General features: G+C 40.5%; 4 protein-coding genes and 1 long non-coding RNA gene across 9 annotated transcripts in view; 2 read left to right on the forward strand and 3 right to left on the reverse strand.

The window, feature by feature from the left end:
- Positions 1–232: 232 nt before the first annotated feature.
- LOC122416389 (cap-specific mRNA (nucleoside-2'-O-)-methyltransferase 1-like) lies at positions 233–3,595 on the reverse strand. Of its 2 annotated transcripts, XR_006262099.1 has the most exons (4): positions 3,330–3,595; positions 1,060–2,989; positions 316–870; positions 233–264 (listed from the first exon to the last, which is right to left on the reverse strand). XR_006262099.1 is itself a non-coding variant. In XM_043429303.1 (3 exons), exons 1-3 carry the CDS (start codon positions 3,358–3,360, stop codon positions 390–392), a joined length of 2,442 nt encoding a protein of 813 aa, XP_043285238.1. In that variant the 5' UTR covers positions 3,361–3,594; the 3' UTR covers positions 233–389. The 2 variants fall into 2 exon arrangements, 1 of the variants encoding a protein (XP_043285238.1); XM_043429303.1 differs by having other exon boundaries at positions 233–870; positions 3,330–3,594.
- A 28-nt stretch (positions 3,596–3,623) lies between these two features.
- LOC122416390 (cap-specific mRNA (nucleoside-2'-O-)-methyltransferase 1-like) lies at positions 3,624–8,671 on the forward strand. The gene is made up of 4 exons (XM_043429305.1): positions 3,624–3,639; positions 4,656–4,725; positions 5,066–6,995; positions 7,187–8,671. Exons 2-4 carry the CDS (start codon positions 4,695–4,697, stop codon positions 7,665–7,667), a joined length of 2,442 nt encoding a protein of 813 aa, XP_043285240.1. The 5' UTR covers positions 3,624–3,639; positions 4,656–4,694; the 3' UTR covers positions 7,668–8,671.
- Positions 8,592–10,092, reverse strand: LOC122416393 (uncharacterized). Its single transcript, XR_006262100.1, has 2 exons — positions 9,405–10,092; positions 8,592–8,849 (listed from the first exon to the last, which is right to left on the reverse strand). It is a non-coding gene; the product is annotated as an uncharacterized lncRNA (long non-coding RNA).
- Positions 10,093–10,214: 122 nt separating this feature from the next.
- Positions 10,215–11,738, forward strand: LOC122416392 (beta-lactamase-like protein 2 homolog). Its single transcript, XM_043429307.1, has 3 exons — positions 10,215–10,460; positions 10,727–11,348; positions 11,484–11,738. The coding sequence occupies exons 1-3, from the start codon at positions 10,336–10,338 to the stop codon at positions 11,601–11,603; spliced, it is 867 nt and encodes a 288-aa protein (XP_043285242.1). The 5' UTR covers positions 10,215–10,335; the 3' UTR covers positions 11,604–11,738.
- Positions 11,739–11,831: 93 nt separating this feature from the next.
- NFAT (NFAT nuclear factor) overlaps positions 11,832–27,311 on the reverse strand; it is a 48,637-nt gene continuing 33,157 nt past the window's right edge. For 3 of the 4 annotated variants that reach the window (XM_043429301.1, XM_043429302.1, XM_043429299.1), the window contains exons 2-6: positions 22,003–22,346; positions 18,975–19,383; positions 17,751–18,269; positions 16,989–17,456; positions 11,832–16,907 (exon numbers count right to left, since the gene is read on the reverse strand). In XM_043429301.1, the coding sequence (XP_043285236.1) occupies positions 14,518–16,907; positions 16,989–17,456; positions 17,751–18,269; positions 18,975–19,383; positions 22,003–22,346 (4,130 nt within the window). In that variant the 3' untranslated portion in view covers positions 11,832–14,517. The remainder of the gene's footprint in view (positions 16,908–16,988; positions 17,457–17,750; positions 18,270–18,974; positions 19,384–22,002; positions 22,347–27,311) is intronic. The other variant, XM_043429300.1, reaches the window with a different exon arrangement.

Here is a 27,311-nt window from a genome sequence, read left to right on the forward strand (position 1 = left end):
TTAAAGAAAAAATTTAAAAAAAAATAAATTTCACAGTATCGTCAAACGCATCGTTCACAATTTTGTAATTATCTAATCCCTAATGCGAAGTTTAGTGTATGTACAGAGGCCATTGAACTATATACGAAAAAAATATGGCCAAACGCGCTTGACATTCTAGTCGCACGATAATCTACTGATAAATACTAGATTTTGTTTATTTACATAGTATTTTAATGATCTCATGATTTTCATCACATAAATGTGTACGTAATGTACACATTTTTGTGTACATGTAGAAATAAAAATCAATAAAAGTTTTGTTTGATTCTACAGAGCGATCACTTGGAAATGATTCGAAAAATATAGAAAAGCCTCTTATAATTTATAGCAACATTCTAAATATAAAATTATCTATTCACAGGTCGCACGCACTTGTTACGGATCATCTCAAATAAACTTTCTCTCGTCAAGGCCGGATCTGGCGGCCAACACCAAACAATACGGTTTTCAAACGATTCCGCGAAAGAAGCATCCGCGCATGCTGGCTTGTCCTTGTCGTAGAGCGTCCTCTTGTCCTTCCAATTGTAATAATAAGGGTAACCAGAAGATTGACTGACATGTCGAGACCAATAATGTGCAGTGCTCTTAAAAAATACAACGCTTTTCGGCACTATGAAATAAGGGTCGTCGGTGTCTTCGTAATGGGTGTCATCTCGCGATGGTACGTGCGTTAACACTTGACCACCTTTTTTCAACGTACGAAGCTGAAGATTAAACCTTTCCTCGAGATTCTCCGTCAGTGGATGCAATTCTTTCGCTCTTACGCGAATCCATTCACCGTTCATCGGTTTCCAGAGAGCCTCGGTGTACAACTTTGTCAATCTGTACCTAAAAATCAAATTTGAGAGTTTTTTATTTCGATAGTTTTTGTGAATAAAATAAAGATTTTATCATTTCTGTACGATTCAAATTGACAAAAGTATTGACTGAAATGTTCTCCTCATCTTGAATTTTGTCAAAGCATTTATGACGCATGAAATTTAAACGAATCTGACGAAATGCGAGAAAAATACGAACCTCTCTTCGATGTACTTTTGACTAACGTCCTCGCCTCCCAGAAAATAAGAGTCGAGAATGTGAAGAGCACTCGTTCTCCTCTGCTGGGTGTATTCGCCTCGTAATTCTGTGACAAGCTCAGCAAAAACGAGGGTGTCGGGGGATAAATGAAGATTTGGAACTCTGATCCAAGTACCGTTGTCGTAACGATAAGAATTCGATTTGCCCATTCCAATATAGAAAGTAGCGGATTTGTCGTTGATTTGACCGGAAGAATCGCAGAGCATACAGAACCAATCGTAATGTACATTCAATAATTTGTTAAGATTCGAAGTCTCGAGTATCTTGGGTTTAGTCGTCATAAAACTCATGGTTGAATTTTGCGTGATAACTTTCAAGCGTTCTCCGGGTGCGCTTATCCGAGGAATAGTACGACTCGTGTCAGGCAATCCCCAATATTCGAGGCACTTTTTTCTCATCTCAGCTTGTCGATTCTCCATGAGAGTAGTGTCTTCGCAAAAAGCAGCGATTTTGAGGAGTCCGACGATTTGTCGTCGGCCGAGAACTTCGTTTGAATTTTTCAAGTATTTGAAAAATTCTTCGTCTTCCTCCAGGATTTCATGGGGCACGAGTTGCATAACGTCTCGACTCTTGTCCTGGTTCAACAAGATACGATTAACGCGTGAAAGATATTCAATCACGTCCGTCACGTTCGATTGTTTCCCGTTGCAAATGAGATAACGCTCGGAATTAGCTGGTCTCGATGTGTTCGGTTTGAATATGGAAATGCTTTCGAAACATCGAGACATTATGTAAACGAGACCCGCGGAAAAGGGAGTGAAGATGTCAAATAATTTTGTTACGAAATGTCCTTTTTCACGAACAATCATTAACGCAACAAGGCACTGACAAAGGTACAGCTGTTTCGATAGTATTTCCTGCACGCTCTCTTCTCCCTCAACCGAAAAACCACCATCGGACATCATGAAATGGACACCATTTCCATGCGTTTGTCGCATGATCAATTGTCTGAATGCCTCTTGATTTTCCGGATTGTAAACATCTCCGTCACCTTTGGGACCATAAAACGGATGAAAAGTGTCCGGTGAACCCGCATAGAAATCTTCCAGCTTGAAATCATTCGACTCTCGTAATGTGAAGCCAAAACCTTTGGCATGCCACTTCTTCCGCCATAGCACATACTCGCTGAAACCACCGGGACCAGCGCAAACATCAGCAAAATACAAGAGCTCGTTGGATTTCAATGTCGTTGGGGCGGTGAACAAGAAATTGCAGGCTCTGTCCATATTCGCCATCTTCACAGCAGCTCTGTTGAGGAATATTGAACCACGAATCGTTTCAAAAGGGTTCGATCTCGTTCGCGCTCGTCTCATTTCGTTTTTGTCCAAATTGTCGAACACTGATTTCGAGCCTACCACTCCTGATACAACTGCTGCATCGCAGTACAAAGTCTCGTCCTCTATCGTTCTCTTTGTTGGTCCAATTTTTATCCAATCGTTTAGATCTTTGATGCACGGTGGCTCTTTGGTGTTCATTAACCAATTGATTTCTTCCTCTATAAGTATTTCCTCCTTGCTGGGATCCCACCGAAGATTGGCCTCTTTTAACTTTTCATTATAGTGACCCAAACCTCTGCGTCCTTTCTGCTGGGAAGCTTCAACCGGCTCCAAACGTCCTTGACCGTGTTTTCCCAAACCAGCACCCTTCTTGTAACCCATTTTTTCCATCATCCGCTTAGCTTTGTCTGCCATATCAAATTCAGCCTCCAGAGCCATCTTCTTGGCTGGCTTCTCAAGCGTGTCCCATTCCAATCCGGAATCATCCAGCCGACGCTTCTTTCTTCCATTATTCAAACCTTCACGTTCGGATGTGTTGAAACTTGGTTGCTCAAAACTTGGACTTCCTTCACCCGATAGAGATGACATTGAATCTGAAATTTGATTGAACATTTTACATTTCTGCATGAATTCTAAACCCAACTTTTGACAATTCAATTCAATATTGATGCTCATGGCAATGTTACACAAAAGTTTCTTATTTTGCTGCTTTGAAAGTGTATTTCTACTTTTTTTTAATATTGCCATTTTGCTTGCCAAATTTCAAACGAATCCATAATTCACAAACTAAAACTTTCTTTATTGCCAGTTGCAAAAAAATATACGCAAAGAATAAAACAATTTCCAAAAACGTTATATTTTTTCAAGTCCTATCCACAATATTTACACAGATTTAAACAAAAAAAACGAGATAGGTTATAAAAATATACATACCACTTAACCTCCTTCCTTGCATGTCATCCATGTTTACGAGTTGTCAGGAAATTCCCATGTGTTTAATGCACTGAGGTACAAAAAAAATTCCGTTTTACAAGTTAAAACGAAAACAAAACGGAGTACGATTTTTTTATAAGATGCGTAAACATCTACAGAAGGCACAGAGCTTTGTGTGATCGACTACATCGACCACGCAACGCATCGCCTGTCGCGCAACTTGACATCTACGACTCGACCAGACTCGACACCCAGCAGTGAGTAAACTCGTCACGGTGGCCACGGTGTTATACACAGCAAGGATACACAGGTTGGAAACTCGGCCATTTTGGTGATTATGAACTTTTGTCAAAAATCGACACTACGCGACGCTGACATCTGGCCTGCATTCTTTTCAAAATTTTTTTAAATGCTCATGACCCATTTTGAAAACACAGATATCGAAAGACCATAGTAGGTCATTTTGTTCGTTTTTAATCATAGTTGTGTAAAATAAAATTTAAAAAATATGAAAACAGATTTTCTTAGATTTTTTCAACTTTTCAGCCAAAAATATTTTTTTTCCAAAATTTGAACCCTTCGGATTCGAAGCGAGATAACGAATTAATTTTCATTCCCTCATAGCGAACTTGGGTGGAATATTTCACCGTAATACTCGGAAAACTTTTTGTGGCTCATCTGTATAATTCAATGGGAAAATTTTTAATATTCACGAACACAAAGTCCGCTCATAAACAACGTGATTGCTTAAAATTTTACTACGTAGAGATCCCGTTTTGCCGCGATCTCCGCGGTTTGCATGAAAAATACAGGAAAATTGGATGCAACTGCTTGGGCATACGCAAAAATGTTTGTTGTAACATGTGATTATGAAAACCTATGGTTTTGCAAAGTGAATTTACCTCTTCTTTTGGAAAGACGATAAAAATTGCTATTTGAACTACACGGTTTTCAATCTCATGATTTATAGCTAAATATATGCAAAAAAAATAAATTATGCAAGGCGCAGCCTTTAAAATGAGAGTCTAAGAATGAGAATCTACATTGTTTTGTTATCTGAAATTTTGGGAAAATTACTTTCCTTTGTATTTTTTTAGTGATTTTATTTTTCAGGTTAGATTTTTACTTATTTGAAAATTAGAAACAAAGAAATTTTAGTCTTCTTCTTTATCCTGAATGGCTATCTCACACTAAGTAAGGGCATGTGCCACACGAAATTTTAGTCATTTTATGCCTACCCCCGGTAGTCAAGATCTCAGCGGTTCGTAGTGTCGATTTTTGACAAAAATTTCTAACTTGTAAAACGGAATTTTTTTTGTACCTCAGTGCATTAAACACATGGGAATTTCCTGACAACTCGTAAACATGGATGACATGCAAGGAAGGAGGTTAAGTGGTATGTATATTTTTATAACCTATCTCGTTTTTTTTGTTTAAATCTGTGTAAATATTGTGGATAGGACTTGAAAAAATATAACGTTTTTGGAAATTGTTTTATTCTTTGCGTATATTTTTTTGCAACTGGCAATAAAGAAAGTTTTAGTTTGTGAATTATGGATTCGTTTGAAATTTGGCAAGCAAAATGGCAATATTAAAAAAAAGTAGAAATACACTTTCAAAGCAGCAAAATAAGAAACTTTTGTGTAACATTACCATGAGCATCAATATTGAATTGAATTGTCAAAAGTTGGGTTCAGAATTCATGCAGAAATGTAAAATGTTCAATCAAATTTCAGATTCAATGTCATCTCTATCGGGTGAAGGAAGTCCAAGTTTTGAGCAACCAAGTTTCAACACATCCGAACGTGAAGGTTTGAATAATGGAAGAAAGAAGCGTCGGCTGGATGATTCCGGATTGGAATGGGACACGCTTGAGAAGCCAGCCAAGAAGATGGCTCTGGAGGCTGAATTTGATATGGCAGACAAAGCTAAGCGGATGATGGAAAAAATGGGTTACAAGAAGGGTGCTGGTTTGGGAAAACACGGTCAAGGACGTTTGGAGCCGGTTGAAGCTTCCCAGCAGAAAGGACGCAGAGGTTTGGGTCACTATAATGAAAAGTTAAAAGAGGCCAATCTTCGGTGGGATCCCAGCAAGGAGGAAATACTTATAGAGGAAGAAATCAATTGGTTAATGAACACCAAAGAGCCACCGTGCATCAAAGATCTAAACGATTGGATAAAAATTGGACCAACAAAGAGAACGATAGAGGACGAGACTTTGTACTGCGATGCAGCAGTTGTATCAGGAGTGGTAGGCTCGAAATCAGTGTTCGACAATTTGGACAAAAACGAAATGAGACGAGCGCGAACGAGATCGAACCCTTTTGAAACGATTCGTGGTTCAATATTCCTCAACAGAGCTGCTGTGAAGATGGCGAATATGGACAGAGCCTGCAATTTCTTGTTCACCGCCCCAACGACATTGAAATCCAACGAGCTCTTGTATTTTGCTGATGTTTGCGCTGGTCCCGGTGGTTTCAGCGAGTATGTGCTATGGCGGAAGAAGTGGCATGCCAAAGGTTTTGGCTTCACATTACGAGAGTCGAATGATTTCAAGCTGGAAGATTTCTATGCGGGTTCACCGGACACTTTTCATCCGTTTTATGGTCCCAAAGGTGACGGAGATGTTTACAATCCGGAAAATCAAGAGGCATTCAGACAATTGATCATGCGACAAACGCATGGAAATGGTGTCCATTTCATGATGTCCGATGGTGGTTTTTCGGTTGAGGGAGAAGAGAGCGTGCAGGAAATACTATCGAAACAGCTGTACCTTTGTCAGTGCCTTGTTGCGTTAATGATTGTTCGTGAAAAAGGACATTTCGTAACAAAATTATTTGACATCTTCACTCCCTTTTCCGCGGGTCTCGTTTACATAATGTCTCGATGTTTCGAAAGCATTTCCATATTCAAACCGAACACATCGAGACCAGCTAATTCCGAGCGTTATCTCATTTGCAACGGGAAACAATCGAACGTGACGGACGTGATTGAATATCTTTCACGCGTTAATCGTATCTTGTTGAACCAGGACAAGAGTCGAGACGTTATGCAACTCGTGCCCCATGAAATCCTGGAGGAAGACGAAGAATTTTTCAAATACTTGAAAAATTCAAACGAAGTTCTCGGCCGACGACAAATCGTCGGACTCCTCAAAATCGCTGCTTTTTGCGAAGACACTACTCTCATGGAGAATCGACAAGCTGAGATGAGAAAAAAGTGCCTCGAATATTGGGGATTGCCTGACACGAGTCGTACTATTCCTCGGATAAGCGCACCCGGAGAACGCTTGAAAGTTATCACGCAAAATTCAACCATGAGTTTTATGACGACTAAACCCGAGATACTCAAGACTTCGAATCTTCACAAATTATTGAATGTACATTACGATTGGTTCTGTATGCTCTGCGATTCTTCCGGTCAAATCAACGACAAATCCGCTACTTTCTATATTGGAATGGGCAAATCGAATTCTTATCGTTACGACAACGGTACTTGGATCAGAGTTCCAAATCTTCATTTATCCCCCGACACCCTCGTTTTTGCTGAGCTTGTCACAGAATTACGAGGCGAATACACCCAGCAGAGGAGAACGAGTGCTCTTCACATTCTCGACTCTTATTTTCTGGGAGGCGAGGACGTTAGTCAAAAGTACATCGAAGAGAGGTTCGTATTTTTCTCGCATTTCGTCAGATTCGTTTAAATTTCATGCGTCATAAATGCTTTGACAAAATTCAAGATGAGGAGATGACATTTCAGTCAATACTTTTGTCAATTTGAATCGTACAGAAATGATAAAATCTTTATTTTATTCACAAAAACTACCGAAATAAAAAACTCTCAAATTTGATTTTCAGGTACAGATTGACAAAGTTGTACACCGAGGCTCTCTGGAAACCGATGAACGGTGAATGGATTCGCGTAAGAGCGAAAGAATTGCATCCATTGACGGAGAATCTCGAGGAAAGGTTTAATCTTCAGCTTCGTACGTTGAAAAAAGGTGGTCAAGTGTTAACGCACGTACCATCGCGAGATGACACCCATTACGAAGACACCGACGACCCTTATTTCATAGTTCCGAAAAGCGTTGTATTTTTTAAGAGCACTGCACTTTATTGGTCTCGACATGTCAGTCAATCTTCTGGTTACCCTTATTATTACAATTGGAAGGACAAGAGGACGCTCTACGACAAGGACAAGCCAGCATGCGCGGATGCTTCTTTCGCGGAATCGTTTGAAAACCGTATTGTTTGGTGTTGGCCGCCAGATCCGGCCTTGACGAGAGAAAGTTTATTTGAGATGATCCGTAACAAGTGCGTGCGACCTGTGAATAGATAATTTTATATTTAGAATAATTTTATATTTAGAAATTTTATTTTATAAATGTGTACATTACGTACACATTTATGTGATGAAAATCATGAGATCATTAAAATACTATGTAAATAAACAAAATCTAGTATTTATCAGTAGATTATCGTGCGACTAGAATGTCAAGCGCGTTTGGCCATATTTTTTTCGTATATAGTTCAATGGCCTCTGTACATACACTAAACTTCGCATTAGGGATTAGATAATTACAAAATTGTGAACGATGCGTTTGACGATACTGTGAAATTTATTTTTTTTTAAATTTTTTCTTTAATTTCTTGGATTCCTCATAGAACAATTGAGAGTAATTAATTTTGAGTATTTCTCTTCTCTCTGACGTGTAGCTTTAATTGGATGACAATTCGTAGATCTCGTTAATCGATACGTGGAATGATCATCATATAATAAGAAAATTAAGAAGAATGAAGGACTAAAACAAAACCTTGCAAATCTTGACGTTTGCAAGTCCGGTTGTTTACTTTTGGAAAGCTGTGTAAAAAGCTTTCGTATTTCCGCCTTCATCATGCGTGACAGTGATATTTTTTAGTCAGTGCGCATTATTGAATAAAGATATGTTGGAAAATCTTGGAAGATGTGTCGGAAGTTCACGAAGCGAATAAATTGTGAAGTTCTAAAGGAAATAAATTCGAAAAGATGAAATTTTAGAAGAATTCCTATTTATATTGAGTCGTCAAAAACTCTCAATGAATCAAATCGTTGTTGTTCTCTCAGAGTAAAACGAAGACAGAAAATTTTTGCCTTTCAGAATTCCACGACTTACTCGCGTCGTCAATATTTTTGGCTCTTGTTTTTAGAGATACTGAATATACTAGTAGTACGATCGTTATCGGGCTGTGATAATACATGAAATTAAAGAAGAAAAGGTCTGGCTTGTTTATATACTACATTTTATGGGGGCGAATTGTATTAAAGTATAAATAAACGATGATTTATCAAGGAGCAATAACAAAGTTCTACAGTTTTGTTATCGTTAAAAGAATAAGGTGTTCGTTCGTCGCTACTGCTTCCATTATCGGCGTTGAATCCGACCTCAAATCAACGATTCGCTGCTTTGCAATAGGAGCTGAACCCTCAGGCTTTTCATAGAGGCATGCTTCGTGTGCTCAACTATTGCAACGCAAGATCCATCTGCACAAGTGTTCATTCGCTTTAACACATTTTTTATACAAAAAATATATTATCCAATACAACAAGAGAATTAAAAAACACATAAATCAAATATTTTTCAACAAAATATAATTGAGAGGATTATTTTTTGAAAATTCGATTTTCTATTCTGCTCGAAGTGTGTACGAGCTTAGACAATATTTATTGACACGTTCAAATTTTTTTGAAACCGTTAGGAACCGAAAAATCAGCAATTTTTTAATAGCTTATTGTACATTCGTCTAATTTAAGCAGACAGAAATGTAAAGAGAGTGCTCACTCGGTGGGGAAATGCAAATCTTTTTGTTAGTCTCGAGGGATTAATTTAATGGAACAACAGGAGACTTGGATGGAGTTAACAAATAAAAATGTTTGTTTTAAAACACAACAATTGAACTTGTCAATCCTTGCCAGGCTCAGAATGGTTGTTGAAGTCACTTATAACGTCTGAATGTCTTCTCCCCATATATGAAGTGAATGTCATTAGTAAAACTGTTTCAAAGATGCAACAACAAAAGCCACGTTTACTATATGTACCTTACGGTGATTAAAATAAATTCGATATTTTTTTCTCGGTACTCCATTGGAAATCTGTGGTTCATCAAAAAAAAGAAATTTATAACGAAAATTTCAAATTTATGAAAAAATTTGTAGAAAGTGCTTAAGCCAATTTTCGATATTTTCTTGCTTTTTTTATGAAAATCGCGAAGCGTAATTTTTTTTTTTTGCTCTCATGACAGAAAGTGTTTATTTCCCATGGAACGACGAATCTTCCAAAATATTGTTACTCAAAAAATTTGAAAGGCAGCCTCGCATTATTCATTTCTTTTTTTTTCTGTAATATTTAGCTGTAAATCATGAGATTAAGAAAAGTGTGGTTATCCTGTACAAACTCGTAAAGTTTGATAATGAACAAACAGTTTAGAACTAAAAAGTCTTTGCGATTTTGCATTCATTGGTTTACGTTTATTTTTCCACAGATTTTTCTTTTTGATTTTTCTAATTAACTAATTTCCGACAGACGTCAATTTTGATCCGACAAACACCGAAAAACGTTCGACTAACGATATGCATTTAAAAAAAGTCAAGATTCCAAAATCTCGCTTGCACTTCGAGCCAATCCTCCGCCGTGTTGAATATCGAAAAAATATATTATTGAAAAATGACCCGAACAAAATAAATTTAACAAACGTGTGTGAATAATTAATCTTTGATGATGAGTGAGCTTTCTATTATGAATCAATTCATAAATGTACAGATAAGTTCACTTGTCTCCAATAGCTATTTCACTGTGATGTCGCTCCTGCATCTTCGGACTTTCCCGCTCTAACTTGCGTCAACGAGGAATCACGTGTCCCTCGCAATCAAAACATTTTTTTACATAATCTGTCACCGGTGACTCCACATTTTATTCTGAGCAAACAAAAGCGACGTTGATGAGTACCTTCGAGTTTGCTTTACTACCAAAATGTCTCTAACGGTCATTCCACTGGTTTCGAAATTATCAAAAAATGTCATACGGATTTTAGGATGTAATCCGGGTCCTATGACTCTTCAGGGAACCAATACTTATCTTGTGGGTACTGGAAAAAGGTATGACATTTCTGATAAACGATGCACTCATCCAGATTGGAGAAAACTAATTCTTCTTAACAATCACCGGTCATTTTCAATCGATGGATTAATTGAAGTTTGAACAGCCAAAACAAACTAAACCTAAAAATTCTAATCCAAAAATGAATTTGTTTCAAAGTTATAAAGCTTATAAAAAAATGTGTTTGTTCAGAATAATTGAGTTTGTCAACCAAGCGGTTAATATTGTAATAGATAAGTCATATGACAGTCAAGATTTTCCATAGACGAGCTCTTATCGATGCAGGAGATGAACACACAGCTGCTGATTACACCAAACTTCTTGGTCAAGTATTGAAAGATGAGAATGCGACAATAGAACATTTAATAATAACGCACTGGCATCATGATCACATTGGCGGAGTTAATCCTGTGAGAAATCTGGTTGGTTCTAAGCACGGCTCCCAAGTTTCTGTCTGGAAGTTGCCAAGAACGGATGGGGAAGATAACTACAACGTAGAAAATCTGCAGGCCCTTGAGGATGAGCAATCTTTTGAAATCGAAGGAGCACAGCTCAAAGTAAAATACACACCTGGGCACACGACCGATCATGCTTGCCTTCTTCTCGAAAATGAAAATATTTTATTCAGCGGTGATTGTATTCTTGGAGAAGGAACTGCAGTTTTTGAAGATCTTGCAGATTATTTAGGGTCGCTGAAAAAAATCCTGCTTATGGAAACCAAAACTATTTATCCGGGCCATGGGCCGGTCATTGAAGACCCAGCACCCAAAATCCAATTTTACATTGAGCATAGACTAAAAAGAGAAGCTCAAATTTTACAAGTTTTATCTGAGCACGCAAAGCAAAAAGGCTTGTCTGATATGGACATTGTTGCGTTCATGTATCAGGTAATTGTGAAATTACAGAAAATTCTATTCATTCTCAGTAAAAAAAAATTTTGCTGCTCGCAATGATATTATGAGACGAAAATTGATTATCAGAAAATTAAAAACATTAATCTCACTGATAATACGTTTTTCCAGAATGTTTCGAAAAACTTATGGCCCGCAGCAGCTGTAAACGTTCGACATCATTTAGAAAAGCTGTTGAAAGAGGGAAAGGTGACGAGTAAAGATGGACTTTGGCACTTATCGTCCAGCTGATAAGAAAATAAAAATTCAAACTAAACGACCAATATATATCTTTGAGAAAAAAAAAATTAGAGTACAAAATGTAAATAACTTGAATATGTACAATTACAGTTGTGGAATAAATAAAAAAGAATTTGTTGATTGAAATCCGTAGAAGTAATGTTGAATATTGTGAAAAATGTTTCCTTCCTCAGAAGAGACTGCAACATTGCAAACTGATGAAACGCGAAACGATAAAAGTGCTGTGAAACATTTATTCAACTTATAGAAGAAAAGATGATACATGCTTTCTGTTTTTTTCTCAATATCAAGGACACCATAAATTCGGTACCATAGCGATGTGCGTAAAGTATGTACGATATATGTTACGGATATTAAATTACACAGAGTACAATATTTTTCATATACATGAATATGCATATACAAAGATGAATAAGAATGTATATACATATTCATATATAAAATTACAAATGATTATTTTATTGGATGGTGGAGGAGCAATAAACAAAATAGCATTGAAATAATACGGGAAAATTTCACAGAGAAGAAAATTTCTCATTTTTCGTAAGTTTTTTCCATCAATTTTTCACTGTCATGTTGAAGGTTAAAAAATTTACTATTTTTCGTTCCTTCGCGAGATCACATGTGCACTAATTTTTATCGCTTTCTCTCAAGTTAAGTTTATTTTTTCCATGTATAATTATTTCTCGTATATAACAAATACCAAATATGTAATCTTCATTTTATCACGTTAACTCTGTAGATTTGGAGTAAAAGTTTTTTTCATATTAATCATTATTTCGTCTTCAATTTTTCGTACAAAAATTCGACTTGATTCAAAAACATTTCATTTTAATGTAGTATCCAAGAATCCTCATATACCATTTACCATAGTTTCTCAATTTTTTTCCATTCATAAAACCGTTATATGAATTTATATTCGAGTATATTGTTCGACGTTATATTACCGGCTCGAATATCTTTATAGCAATTTAACTTTGTAGTAAGCTCACTTCTCACATTTATAATATATATCTGAACGTGTTTCTTTGGGCAAACGTAAAAAATATATATCTATAAATGTGTATGCATATGTTCTTTTATTGGAAATATATATTTATATATTTATATTCCTTTTTGATGTAAATAGATACATACGTATATACTTTCGTTCCCTATTCTTCTTTTTTTTTTCGTCTGGACATATAATCTCTCCGTTATATATATTTGTTTTTTTTTTTAAATTTTTTTTATCGTCTACTAGGCGTTGATAATATCAACGTAATCACATAACGTTTGTTATCATTGTCATATACGTGTGACTATCCAGACATGATTACAGGAGGAGTCAGTTTTTTTTTCGAGGGGAAACTGATTCATCGGGGAAAGAAACATGATTTATTAGTAATTGTTGAGTTTTAGAACGAGAAGATAGACGACCCCGTGGTTTTGGGGGGAGAAGACGACTCTTCAATTTTTTAAAAACATTTCTTCGTTTCACATAGTTTTTCGTCATTCATTCAGGATCAAATGCGACTTAATCGGATACCGTTTTGTTCGGTATATCATTGAATTATGTTGTCATATCGAGGGGACACTTTATGAGGAAATTAGTGTCGTTGCGACTCCGTTGGAGAGTTTATGGATGAGAAAATATTCTGCTGGGGTTTAGAATTGAAAAAGCGTTTGGCCGGTAGCACACGTATACGAAAATTTACAAATTAACAACATATTCAAATATTAAACAATGTAAGAAACATCACTTAAAAATTCATAAAATTACATGATAAAAACAGAGTCAAACAATAGAATGATTCATTCGTTTCATGTGTGGGTTTTCGTATTTCCTTCACAGTAATGAAATCAAGTCAAATTAATCGATAAAATTCGTAACATTAATATCTTATTGTAATATAATATAAGCCTAAATTGGCTACACTCAATAACACGTTTCACTGTATTGAAAACATAAATTCTTCTACGAGTGGGGTCAGATTGTTGTATCATTCGTTAGACGTACATTTAGAGCATCTTTCTTTCGTATTTCCTTTTGTTTTGTTTTGTTTTTTTTTTTTTTTTTTTTTCGTGAGAAATTAAGGTCACGAGGAAAGGCACTTTCAATGCGTTACTAACGTATCCATGAACGATAAATATATAATGAAATTCTCATTGATGATCAAGATTTATAAAGGACATAAAGTTCATCATTCGCCTTTGTTGAAAAAAAAAGTGATATTCAATTGTCGCGCTTTCACGTGCGCCCGTCTTCTGTTTTTTGTATTGTTTTGTTTTAATAATCATTACATAACATTAAATAGTTATTTACTTTACGACGATCGAAGCAGATCCACCGTTTCGTGTTTCACTCAAAGTGTACGCGCTGTTTCTTCATTCAATATGACATTTTGAAATTCTCTTCCAAAAATAACAACAACAAAATCATACGTAAAGTAACAATCACGAAGGTTTTTTTTTTATTTTTATTTTTTTTTTTTTCATTGGCTGCTTAAATCCAATGATAAATATCACACCGGTGTTACTCATAGTGACAGGAAAAATGAAGGACGGGAGAGGGGAGTAAGGCGACTATTCGTTTCTCTTTCAATATATAATAATCAATACCAAGTAACAACTTATGGCACGATATATACTAGACATCTAATAACTATCGTTTGTTTTTCCCCATTTCAGCTCTATCCGTTCTCGAATTTTATATTGATGTTTGAAAAAGTCCGATTCAGTGTACCAAGTGCCAAAATGTTTAGAATTTCACCAGGGAAGACCGAAAAATGAAGCTTTTCGGTAATTCTTATGAAGAGGCCTTTGGTATCCTTCTAAGGATAATGAATTGACCTGAATTTCAAGGAAGGTTGAACGGGCGATTACAAAATTATCCCCTTTTTCCCAAAATCCCTCCGGAGTTGAATTACATGAGAAAACCACCTTGCGGATCGAAGCAGCTAGGATTAATGTAGCTAAGAAGATCGTGTTCGGACATGGAGGTCAGTTCTTGCGGTAGCATGTTTCCATCGTCTTCAGGTTTTCTGATGACTTGCTGTTGTTGTCCGGTGGCCGGTGTGACGTTATTCGGGATAGAACCGTTCGTTTGTCGATTGCTGTTGACCGGTATCGTCGGGGATTTTCTGGCAACTTGCTCAGCGATGGTAGCCTGATTGGATGGGGACTTAGGCAGTATGCCTTCCATCGTGGTGTTCATCAATTGTGCACTTTGGGTAGCGACGCTGTTCAGAATGTTTTTCGTTGCTATGATCGCGTGGGCTGTAGTGGTCGTGAACGGACGATTGTTGATGATATCCTGGGTGGCGTTAGTTATGACGCTGTTTATCGCTTGTTCCGCAGCGTTGGTGAGTCTCTGTTGACAAGGCTCTTGAGCAGCGCCACTGGCGAGGACGGAGCTCGCTTCAGCGACGAAACCAGCTGGTTGATTGAGCATTGAGCCGATGTCCTGCTGAACGGCTTGTTGCATCGCTTGGGCGGCTTGAGCCTGCTGAACGGCTTGCTGCACCGCTTGGACCTGCTGAACTACTTCCTGAGTCGCCTGTTGCACAGCCTGCTGAACCTCCTGGGTGGCTTGTTGGACCGCTTGTTGAACAGCGGGAACCGCTTGGACTTGTTGAGCAGCTTGAACCTGCTGTACCGCCTGCTGTACAACCTGAGCGTGCTGAACGACCTGCTGGACGACTTGCTGCTGTGCTTGTTGAACAGCTTGGACAGCTTGCTGCTGAGCCTGAGCTACGACTTGCTCAACTTGCTGCTGAGCCTGAGCGACAACCTGCTCGACTTCTTGAACTTGCTGCTGAATCACAACGTCCTGCTGCACCAAAGCGTGAATTTGGTGAATCTGCTCGGCGCTTCGAGCTATCGGCTCGCTCGTAACCGCCAGAGCACTAACGCTCACTGGAGAATTGTTCATGACAGCAGGAGCCGCCACGACCACCGGAGGCTCCTGCAGCGGTGGCAGCAGAGCCGCATTTATCGTCGTCAATAAATTCTCCTCCGGACATTCGTCGCTGACTCCTGAAGTCGCGCTGACTACGCTCGATGGGGCATTTCCGTTGTGGCTCTGCACCGGTGAATTTGGCAACAGGGCTTCGAGGAGCATCGTCTTTACCGGTATCGGTGGACTCGTTCTCGTAGATTGTTGCTGCGGACTCGTCATAGACTCATGATCGGACAGTGCTCCACCCATCATACCGTTTGGACTCGTATTCACCGATCTCATTGGCAATTGATGACTATCCGCAGCCGAATTCACGAGAGCATCGAGCTTCACGGTCGCTGCATTGGGTGCCAAAATATTAGGAGTTTGCTGGGACGATTGTGGCCTGCTCGAGGCGATTATGGAAGCGCGCTGTTGCTGTATGGCACCGACAAAATTATTCTCCTGATTATCGTTTTCCTTTGACATGGTAGTTGCCGTTGATTCAATGTGATTCAGATATTTTTCAATGCTGTGACCGCTCTGAGCTGGCAGCGGTTGACCCGCCGGTGTCGTCGTAAAGTTGCTCAGAGCATTGTACTCCGACTGATGATGTTTCGTTCGCAAATCAACAACTCCGGCGCCCTGCAAAGGCATCACCACGCCGTTGCTCACCGCTTCGCTCGGCAATATTCCATTCGGATCTTTGTTTATGTGATGAGGACTCAGAACTTTAACGTGAGTTTGTTGCTGATCGTGCATCGTTGTGAACGGGCTTGGGTGACTCGATGATAGCGAAAGAGGATGCTGATTCCGCATGAGATCAACCACCCCGAGAATTCCGACCGATTCCTGCGGCGGCGAAGCCAACGTCGGCACCGTGACCGATCTTATCATACTCGCTTGCGCTCCATCCCCCGAATTTTCACCGACCAATTGGTGCAACGGGCTCGTTCCAGCTCCTCCTCCATTCACCGACGTCGGGGTCGGCATACTTTGCATACTGCTCTCGCTCAACATACTGTTCTCACTGCTATCGTCCAGCACTTCGGTCTTCAAATTGTCCGGTATTATCAACTGGTGGTTCGAAGACGACCTTCGATTCAGAAGCGGATTTGCCACGAGATTCGGCGGAGGCATCATAACGTCGGACACTGTGCTTTGACAGGTCGAAGATTGCGAGGACCACATCATCACTGGTGTTACTTGCGCTGACGCTGCTGACGGCGGCGGGCTTGGATCGTTTTTCAATACATCCGTTTGCGGCTGTTGTTGCTGTTGCTGTTGCTGCTGCTGCTGCTGCTGCTGTGATGATTGCGACTGTTGGATACTCGACAAGAAATTCGGAGCTGGTACAGTCGTTTGTGAGATCAGTGCTGTGGACAGAAAATCAACAAAATTTTTTTCACATCCAACAACCAATGTACATAAAAATAACAATCGTTAAGGCTATTCACCGTTAGTAGTAACTGCAGCGAGTGGTCCCGCAGTTGTCGACGTTGTAAGACTCGTAGGATCGTTGCTCGCGGAGGCCAGTGGCGTAACGACAGCAGCTTCGATTTTTCCGATCGATGGTTCAGGCGGGGTTGAAACAGCGGTGTATAAAAATGTATGAGGTTCGCTCGTCTTCCCGGAGGACACAGCGTACAATTTAACGTTCACAGTTTCCGTCGGCGCGAGATCCTGTCTTCTGTAAGGCGGTACTACGCAAACGAGGTGCGTTTGCTGGAGGAATTCTTTGTCCGGTATCACAGCGCACTCCCAATGAGGCTCCAAAGTGCTCGTCAAATCTTCGTTGTCCAATTGAAAGACAACGCGAGTGTCCTTCAGGAAATTTTTACCCAACACGAAGAGCTCCAAGCCACCGGTGCAGGGACACGAGGTCAGTGATTTTTTGCAAATCTCCGGGATACCAGGAGGTTGAGCTGTCGAACGAAAGCAACGTTAAATACGAATCGAACTATTAAGGAGGATTACGTACACTTTTGGATCGAATTATCAATTATTCAACGGTATTTGAAAATTCTCTGAATTTCTAACGTCTTCCCATTGGAAAATTGAATTTTTCAATCTTTCATAATTTTTACAAATAAACGAAAAGCTTTTTCAACCAATACATTTGACTTTGCCATTATCCAAATTGATCCTTCTTTCGGCACCTCTGAGCGTATCGTAGGAAACTCGCTCTCGAGTAAAACGGACGAAAACACAAAACTTACTGCAAACTATGGGTTGTGAACAAACTTGAAGAGTTTCGCTGCTGCCATCAGCGTGTGTGATCGTAGTACGAAAAACCATGCGGCATCTCGTAGACTTTTTTTTACTGCGTCCTTGCAGTACGCCAGCCTCTTGAGGGAATCGATGTTCAACATCGACGTTACGTTCTTTGAGGATGCCAACGCAGTCGCAAGTGACGAGCATGTCTTTCGTCGGATCCATGTCGACCTCGATGACGATCGTCCCGTCGAGCTTACGCTCGACGCACGGGGTCGAATTTTTTCCACTGACTCGACAAGCCTGGTAAAACATGTGCGGAGCAACGCGCCCGAGATCTGTGCCAATGAAGACCTGCAAAGTCGCTGGTTTGTCGTAGCCAACGAGGCGGACGATCGGAAAACCATTTCCGGTTCGATCTTTAACCGCCCCTCGGGATCCCTCCGTTTGATAACGCGCACGATGCTGCTGTTCCGGTTGGCAAATTATCTGAAGTTGGGCCTTACCGTCTCGGGATACGCTGCCTGATTGCGTCGTCCACGAGGAGCATCCATGTAAAAAATAACAAAGAATAATCGTTACGAATTGAACTACTGAATAAATACGAATTTCTCAAAAATGAGGCTCACAGAAGGAGAACAGTGAATCCTACTTTTTCAGGCGAACACGAATTTACTCAATAATAATCAGCCAATCCTTGTTTGGCCGTAAAAAACTTGTAAAATATTTTCCTCCGATAAATAACGTCGAAAAAATACTCGTTCGCTCCAAAAATAGAGGGCTGCAGGCTTCAGCATATTTTCTAACCTTATCTAAAATATGTTTGAATATGTAAAACGTAGCAGTTGGATTCACTGTATTTCCATCTGCGCAATAAAACCACACAAATGGGACCAGCCACATCAAGATTCGTACGAAAACTAAACGAATAACAGGATGACTCAAATACTATTGCTCGATCGAAATTCGGTCGAAACAAAGATTTCGAAAACGGTGGCTCGAACACCAAAATCCAAGACTCGATTAAAGCAACCAAAAATTTCACGCGCTTCCATTCATTCTTTAAACGGAGTAAAAAGAAAAGAAGAAAGTAGAAATATAACTTCAGCGACGAGCGGACTGCTTCTTTCCAAAAATCTTCTCGCGACTGGGAAGATCGAAATTTTTCAATACTTGCAATGAGGGAGAAAAAAGCAATGAAAAAGGCCATTCGTGACGGGAAAACGTACAAAGTTGCGACGTAAGAGTGACGGGACCTTGGTGCGTCGGTGGTGGTCTCTTGTTGTAAACCCCGATGGCCGGACGCGGTCTCGTGACGCCGACGACCCTCCCAACAGAAGTGCTCCCGTTTCCAGCGCGACTCGAAATTCCACCGGCGTTTATGCCGTTCGAGGTGCTCGTCGATAATCCACTGCCATTCCGAGCTCCAACCGTCGCCACGTTGACCTCGGAGCCGCTGTTGCTCGAGCTGCTGCTCGAACTGCTGCTCGAGCTGCTGCTGCTGCTGCTGCTGTTGCTGCTGCTGCTCGACGACACGCCCCGTGCGACCTCGGGAAAGGCGAAGTTCGCGTCCTCCGACTCGAGCTTTATGTCCATCTTCCGTCTCTTGGTGTCCTCCTCGCCGGCGCCGTTCCACGACTGCATTGCAAGTTAAATCGTCCTGATTATTCAATTTTATTCAAGTTTCATAAGGCTCGATCGATTTGCTGAAAAATTTGAAGATAAAGTCAACTCGATTCAGACTGGAATGGAGTAAAATCAGCAAAAATCGAATTACCGGACCAAAATATTATTCCAGAAACAACATTTTTAACATTTAGAATCTTAATGCGAGATGAAAATTTGGAAAACGCATTAAAAATTCGATTTTTAGTCCCCAAAATAAATTTTAGTAGAAAAAGGAGTTTCCCCCTGAAAAATGAGCGAAACGTCGAGCCCTCGGGTGGGATTTTCTCTTCGGATCTTCGTCCGAGACTCCGATAACGTTCGACTGCACGAAATACTATTGAAACTCACACCCGACCGACGAATCTCTCTTCCTCGACAAAGGAGTACAGATCAATTTGATAAACCAACGTGACTGATGACGGGAGACAGAAAAATAAATAGAAAGAGAGAGAGAGAGAGAAAGAAAGAGAGTCGATTGAGGAGAGAACGGCGGCGGGTTCAACTACCGTCCAGACTCGCGTCAGTTTATATCGCGCTCTCCTCTCTCGCATTTGTTAACAATCCCATGTGAGCTCGTGTATCGTCGCTGGGCGGTTCGTCATTCGACGAATTACTCGGTGTGTACACACGGTGGTGCAAAGTCTAGCGCAAGTAAAAAAAGCGGTCTCCGCAATTCTGCGTTTGCTCGCAGAAAAAAATTCGATTGAGAAACGTCCCAGTTCTGGAAGAGAAAACGCTTCGATGCTAGCGAAATCCTTCGAGTTCCACGTGCGAATTAGCGCCGGGGAGATCCCACAGCTTCTATCGATCCATGAATTTCGCCATTTTTACCAACGAGCTTAATTCTTTACTCAAAATCTCACATTTTTCCGGATCACAAAAGTTCCGAAGAGGAAAATCACTTATGCGGGTCGCTCCATTCGCCTGTAATAAAACTCGCCCAAATAAATGTGTCCGCAGGAGACTAAACGTGCGATTATTACGTGGGAGGAGCAAAGACATGCCTCATTTTTAAACCACAAAGATCGAACAGCGTTGACGAACGAATATCGCACATGGAGCACAATACAAATCGTTTGAAACGAGCCGTATGGCGCCATTACGCTCGCGTCTTTTTCCTTTTTTATTATATTGTCTAGTCAATCACTCGGAGCGATAGAAAAAGAGGAGCAAGAACGTCGCGTCTTGACAGACGATAATACGATAATAAAACTATACGAACGCGCTACAGCGTCGATAGAGACACGTAACGTTTGAACTCCTCCTATACGAACGATCGCGCGAACTCTCGAATCACAAATTTTATGTTTGTACGTGATTTAATGACTTCGCGGCAAGCCAGACTACATTTTACTTCGCTTCGGCTCATATCTCGGTGCCAAAATTCGGAGGGAGTGTCAAATAAATTCTTGGGCTTGATAGAATCCCGGAAAAACTCATGAGCCTCGACGTCGAGAGGAAAAATGAGCTAAAAATTGAGGAAAAATAAAAACTCGTATTATTAGAAGGGTTTTTTTACCACGCAGAACGAATGGGCGAGTAGATTCGTCAAATCGGATTCGGAAAAAAGAATTGGAAAAATCGAGAGTCAAAGCTTCGGAATGTATCTTGTGGAGACTTGAAAACAACACGTTATTCAACATTTGTCATTCGATCGCACAAAAGAACGGAATAAAAAGGTAATCGCGGGTGAAAAAATTCACCGCATTTTCATCCGGAATTCCAAGTGTTTCTTGAAAGCGATAGAGAACTGGAAAATTGCGATTGTAATCGATTCTCAAAGCTGTTTATGATCGCGAAGACTGAGATAAGCCAGTGCTAATGCAGCAATTACGATGTATAACAAAGTAGAGACAATTACGAGCCCGACAGCTGCACAAATTTAAGGGGAAGCTCCAGAAGTTATAAAGAAAATAATTCGCATTTAGGGGAACGATATTTTCGGGTTTTTATCTTGTTTTCATTTGTAATATAAAATTCGATGAAGTTTCTCGCGTAATTGAGCTTCGCAAAGAAGTATTGCGAGAGCTTGAATCAAAGAAATTGAACAGTTTATCTTCGTTGGGGGAAATCGATCGTGTGGAGTTGCATGAGAAACTGTGAAGGAAATTGGAATATAAATTTTGATGTGAATTTAGATAAAGAGGATTTACGAAGTGGAATCAACGAGCGGGAGAGAGAACCGGAAGTAAATAACAAGTGCAGCGTCGCGGCCACGGAAATAGCCAATGAAATGCGCGATGCACTTCGAACGCCGGAGCTGCCAAAATAGAATTTTGGAATATCGTTCGGGCGATGAGCGTCTGTATTTTATCTCGTCAGAGAAAATCCGCAAAGAACCTCAGGTTTACGTCCAATGAGAAGTTCGATGTTGCAGTTGAGGCAAAAAATGAGAAAATCGTGAAATGTTTCCTCGATTAATTCGAAACGAAGGTCGATGCCTTCGTGAAATTCATAAAGAAGGAAAGAGCCCCGAAGAATCTTTTATCCAAATGATTTTAACACTCGAATTTCCACGTAATCGTAAAGAGACAAAAATTGAATTTGCTGATGACCGCAGCAAAGTAAATTAAAATTGTTTGTACGAACCGTTGAATTATTGATTTGCTGATGGGCCTGCTGTTGCTGTTGCCTCTCTTCGAAACCGAGTCCCGAGTCGTTCGAATTGTCACAAACGTCCTGCGCAGAACTGCCGCTCGGTCTTGGCGAAACAATTTCATCAGAAGTTCGAGCAGCCACAGGATTCAACGAAGTGAGTGACAAACTTCTCGTCTGTTGCTGTGCTTGGGCGAGCTGCGCTTGGTTCCGTTGCTGCTGGTGACGCTGTTGGGGTCCTATTCGTCTTGCGGAGTGAGGACGGTTGCTCGACGTTATCGTGCTCCTCGCCGTCGAGCCCGTCACCGCCGAATTCGTTCCACCAGATGCGTTGTTACCTGAAAATAAAAAATACACGGAGGAGCTACAAAAAACTTGAAAAACGGGGGACAAGAGGGTGGAAAATCGTTCGAATTTTTTTCTCGACGATTAGCCCAATTTCTCCACATCGATTTCTCAATTAGGAGACAAGAAAAAGAAAGTGCACCTCAAAAATAGCCGAGAAGTGCACATCTTCTTCGTGCGGGTGAATCTCAAAATTTTATTCCACTTTCAAAATTTTTAGTGCGATCTCTCGAGAGTGTGGAATATACGAAAAACCACCTCGTTTCCGATTTTCAAATCCTTCGGAAAGGCAACGAGTACGGAATTCCTATCGTCAAGTAATTCGAATAATAAAGGAAATAAAACGAAGAAACGAAAACACTGGACGATCCAGATTCCCCGGTCCACTTATCCGTCAGCTTTGGCAACAGTCCGTTCTTGTTTATCGAATTTTTAAAGGCCCCGCACGACAGTCACATAACCCGATTCGAGTGACGTAGCGGGTTCAAGGTCTGAAGAACGCTGAGGTCGTCGTCGAGACACTCGAGACCGCAATCCGGACGTTTTTACACCGCTCCACCTTCCGAAAAGCCCCAATTCGAACGCTCGCTCGTACAGTTTATTTTTAAAAAACGTCTGCGCTTCCCCTCCCCCCCGGCCCCGCACGATCATTGTGCCCAGTGTTTCCGGAGTCTCTTCCAGTCTCTCGCGACTCACCGTAAGCGTTTCGTGTCGTAGACTCCTCACGAATGTCTCTCATTCGTCATATATTAAGACACGAGCACGGGGATTTCCGTGTCAGAATGCCGCGATGAGAAACAGCGATGGAATCACGACGCTGAAGTTTGGGACGTTGGAGTCCAACGGAATTGACGAGAATAACACTTTGCAATTGTCCCATTTTTTATTTCACGACGGTGTGGACTGAAAAACTACGAATTGCAAATTGGGAGGTAACAGAATTGGTAAATAAATGAAATCATTGAATGGAGTACCGTTTGAATGGAGCAATTCATTCGAGACGTTTTTTCCAAAAGACAGCGTCTGATCGCCTGCTTCACAACCGGAATTCGAACTTTGGCCAAATGAAAATTGAATTCCGATTTCGATAGACTTTTTCGTCAGATTTTTCAGCGTTTTTAGATGGATTTTTTAAGCGCTGAGAATCTCGAAATTTTTCCATTGATTTTTAAGTCCTTTTTCTCGTTCCAAAGGAAATTGGGTGGAAGGGTTTTTCAGAAAATGATGCTTTTTTGCGACGCTTTCCGCACCCCCCATTGTCGAGAAAGTTTTTTGCTTCCTCCGATTTGAACTCGAAAAAATGAAAGTTCGACTAAAAAGGAAAAAACGCCACGTCCCTGTCGATTTCGCATGGAAAACCTGCTCGCGAAAAAAGTGACTCGAGAGACGTTCGACCAAAGACAACAATCCAGTTCGTGAATTAGCTGTAATATACATAGTGGCCCCTCAGCAACGTCATTACAGCGTTCATCGATGCTGGACAAAGTCCAGTCGGAAAGGACGCGACGAGTCGAAACTTCTACAATCGCGATAAACAAAAATAATAAGGCTGCGAGTTCCGTAATGAAAATGTCAATTGATGGTACCGCGATGGAGTGAAAAAGCAGGGAAAACATGATATTCGTGGACGAACAATCGAATGGCGCTGTGTGGGTCCATCGAGCGGAGTATTTTAGTCTTTTAGTGTTTTTCATACTCTCCAAATTTATTCTATCGTGCGATCTCGGATGCTTTCCCAATCGAAGTTTTCGAACGCCGCTTCGCGGCAACGTAAGCGCCTGCAAAGTCCCGCGAGAATCTTTGCTCGAGTAAGAGATTCGACACTGCCTTCTGGCTCTTGTTGACGCGCAATATTTAGCCACGTGCGTCACTCATTCGTATTCAGGAGCCTCCGTTTTTTCCTGAGTCTCGTGACTTCTTTATTGTTTCAAGACGAAAACAAACACGCGGAGCTTTTGCCAGACAATTTTCGCACGAGACACTTTGTTCTAATCGCTTGAACGCCAATTGTTTCGACGGAGGTTCCAATTTTTTTGACACCGCGCAATGAGAGTTTCATCGAACCCGGGCTAAGAAGGAATTTTTACATTATTCGAGTCCTAAAAGACGCGGAAGGAGAGCGAACGTTCTGCTGAAACGTTCGCTCAAAAGTTCATAAAAAATGAATTTTTCTCGTAAATCCTGCGAAAGTTTATCATTCGACTGTTCCTGCTCGCGTGAAGCGCGATATTTTGGAAGAAAAACGTCAAGAAATTTGGAATCGGGTTAAAAAAATGTGAAAAAACGTTGTCAAATTTGCGTCAGCGATGAACAGAATTCTTGCCAAAAAGACCGGTCGATAGAATCGATTCGGAAAAAGGCAACGGTCGAGAAAAGAGTCGCGAGAATAATAAGCGCATTTGCGCGATGGCGAGCGATCGCGTAGGCGTAACCTGCATACATGTGAGATCGAAGATACCATTAGATACTCGTGCGATGTTATATAGAGGCGTGTGTAAGTTAGAGAAAAAGGAAAAAAGAAATTCGAGCAATACGTAGCTCGGAGAGTAAATGTTCTATGTATAGAGCTCGAGTAACCTCGCGACGCGGATAATTGCGAGTCCGAGGGGAGCCTCGACGGGATGACGTCGAGGATGGGAAAATTTGCAATCGCGATGCAATCGCTGTTGGAGAAAAGATGGGCGGACGTTTTTAGCCCTTAACGTTCGAGTAGTCCGCTGCCTATTAATAAACTACTTAGAAAAATACGTTTTTATTTTAATAGTGGCAGATCGGCGGTGGGATAACGGAAAGACAAATAAAAACAAACAAATTCTTCCCGAGGAAATATTTCAACGTATTTCAACGTTGTGCGCTGAGAGAATCATATTTTTGACCTTTTCTTTACTATAATCAATCGGACTTTGATTTTTTGAATGAAATTTCGTTCAATGCGAGCAACAAAACAGTAATTCGTACTCAAAAAGATCAGGGATTACCGTCCACTCGATTTGAGGCTTGGCATTTCAAATAATTCCCCATTTCGAAAATAAATCGTTGGTTTCTCTAAAATAGCCAAGTTTAAGGAAATTTTTAATCCCCCTGATTTCCGAAGATCGATTTCGTATTGAGTAAATTGAGCCCGAGTTTTTACGGGGAGGAATCGAGAAAGCGGCGAATCCCGGTACGTTCGTACTCCCCCAAGACACGAAGATCATTTCAATCAGAATAATCATAATCTTTGATACGAAGTATAAATAAATCGGCGCATCTTCGTGGCGATGGTGCATAGAAAGTCTGAGGCAGGTGCACCCACGTCAACGATGAGCGGGAGGAAAATCACGGGACGATGTCAACGACCCGCAAAGCTCTATAAACGCGAATTTCTCGCTATCTCTTTCTCGAGTCTGGAGATCTCCGAAGAAGCTCGGCAATCTCGAGTAGAATATAGTTCCAAGTTCTGCAGTATGGTAACGAGATGTAAAATTAAGCTCGGCCGATGACGAGTCGAACGAGAGTCTCGTTTCGATAAAATTTATAAGCGCGCGAGCGATAAGCTTTATAATCGGGTCGAGCCCTCGTTCTCGATGAAGAGTTTGAAAAATTTTCTCGTCGCGATCAACACTGGATAGAAAGAAGCCTGCAAAAAGGATCAGAAGGTCGAACATCCTTCGTTGGAAAAGTTCGTCGTTACGAAATATCGAAAATTCGATCGCAACGATCGATTCGCATGGATAGCTGTTGTGCGAAGATCGATTTGACAAGATTTTTTCGAATGGGTGTACAAGATTGACGATAAGAAAATAACGGATACGGGACACGCGCTTAATTAAACGTTTGTCGTTTTATTTTATCTTATTGTTTATTTTTTATACAATTTTTTCATCTATTTATTTATTTATTTGTTTATTTTATTATATGATTATAAAGTTTTATATTTTGACTCTCCGGGTGCATATTTTCTGTGAAAATAATTCAACCCTCGGCCGAACCGTAGTTGGCTCATTTTTGGAGTCGGTTTCGCAAGTTCGTTGATCAAAGTGAGCGCAGACAATCACGAGAACTCTAATTATAGAATTCACTTAGAAAATCTCTTCACCCTGATTACTCGGGGGTCGAGAGACGAGCTTCGATGGGTAGGGAATCGTAAACGTGTGAACAATTCGCAGGAAAAAGGTTCTGACCAGCTTCAGCGTTTCCTGGTCGATGGTGCAGGAATATTTTTAGTTTTTATCATTTTTCTGAAGATTTTCCGAAAAAATCCGAATTTTTTTGTCTTTGAAAACAAATACGGAGTATTTATGCTCAACGATCCGGGGCACGAATGTTCTCTAAGAATATTTCATCGCGCGAAATCTTTCACGGTTCTTCACACTCTTCGGACTCGAAGAGATGTTCGAGCCTCTCGGGAGAGCTCTCGGACGCACTCCGGTGATAACAGGATTGATAAACATCGTTAACAATAAGACACCGAACGACGGCGAGAAGTGGCTCGCTAACAATTTCTGTACGTTTTATATAAATACGCGACAATCAGCCCGGGACGCGAATCCTCAAGGATAAGAAAGCCGAGCGAACGCCCACAGATTCTCGTGTGTGCGTAGCCAACGATAGTACATTATTATCTCCAGTCTGAGAGAGAACGGCCTTCGAACCCTTACAAATGTTCCCCCCCGTGGCTCTCGACGTGGCCCTAAATTTCTTCCATCGATCGCGACGTCCATGCACGTATTTAAAAGGCGTGTATATAAAGGACTGCGAATAACAAAAACATTGTGAAGCTTTTTGTGAACGAATAAATTAACGAAATATTTTTTTTAGTATTTTTCAAAGTCGATCCTGCCACACGAAAATAATGCAAATCATGGACATTTTCCTTGGAAATGGCGCCCCTGAAAATTGCTCCTCGATAGAATAACATCACCACCCCGAAAAATGAGTAAATTTCAAGTTAAAATTAATCGAAGTTTCAAAACATT

This window comes from Venturia canescens, chromosome 9, assembly GCF_019457755.1.
Source record: "Venturia canescens isolate UGA chromosome 9, ASM1945775v1, whole genome shotgun sequence".
NCBI lineage: Eukaryota > Metazoa > Arthropoda > Insecta > Hymenoptera > Ichneumonidae > Venturia > Venturia canescens.

What these genes read in the sequence shown, in the direction of transcription:
- LOC122416389 (XM_043429303.1), bottom strand. Translation starts at nt 3,360, where the DNA reads ATGGATGACATGCAAGGAAGGAGGTTAAGTG. An exon ending in GCAAGGAAGGAGGTTAAGTG is followed by an intron (nt 2,990 to 3,329) that starts GTATGTATATTT and finishes ATCAAATTTCAG; the next exon opens with ATTCAATGTCATCTCTATCG. An exon ending in CAAAAGTACATCGAAGAGAG is followed by an intron (nt 871 to 1,059) that starts GTTCGTATTTTT and finishes TTTGATTTTTAG; the next exon opens with GTACAGATTGACAAAGTTGT.
- LOC122416392 (XM_043429307.1), top strand. Translation starts at nt 10,336, where the DNA reads ATGTCTCTAACGGTCATTCCACTGGTTTCGAAATTATCAAAAAATGTC. An exon ending in CTTGTGGGTACTGGAAAAAG is followed by an intron (nt 10,461 to 10,726) that starts GTATGACATTTC and finishes GATTTTCCATAG; the next exon opens with ACGAGCTCTTATCGATGCAG. An exon ending in TTGTTGCGTTCATGTATCAG is followed by an intron (nt 11,349 to 11,483) that starts GTAATTGTGAAA and finishes ACGTTTTTCCAG; the next exon opens with AATGTTTCGAAAAACTTATG.
- LOC122416390 (XM_043429305.1), top strand. Translation starts at nt 4,695, where the DNA reads ATGGATGACATGCAAGGAAGGAGGTTAAGTG. An exon ending in GCAAGGAAGGAGGTTAAGTG is followed by an intron (nt 4,726 to 5,065) that starts GTATGTATATTT and finishes ATCAAATTTCAG; the next exon opens with ATTCAATGTCATCTCTATCG. An exon ending in CAAAAGTACATCGAAGAGAG is followed by an intron (nt 6,996 to 7,186) that starts GTTCGTATTTTT and finishes TTTGATTTTCAG; the next exon opens with GTACAGATTGACAAAGTTGT.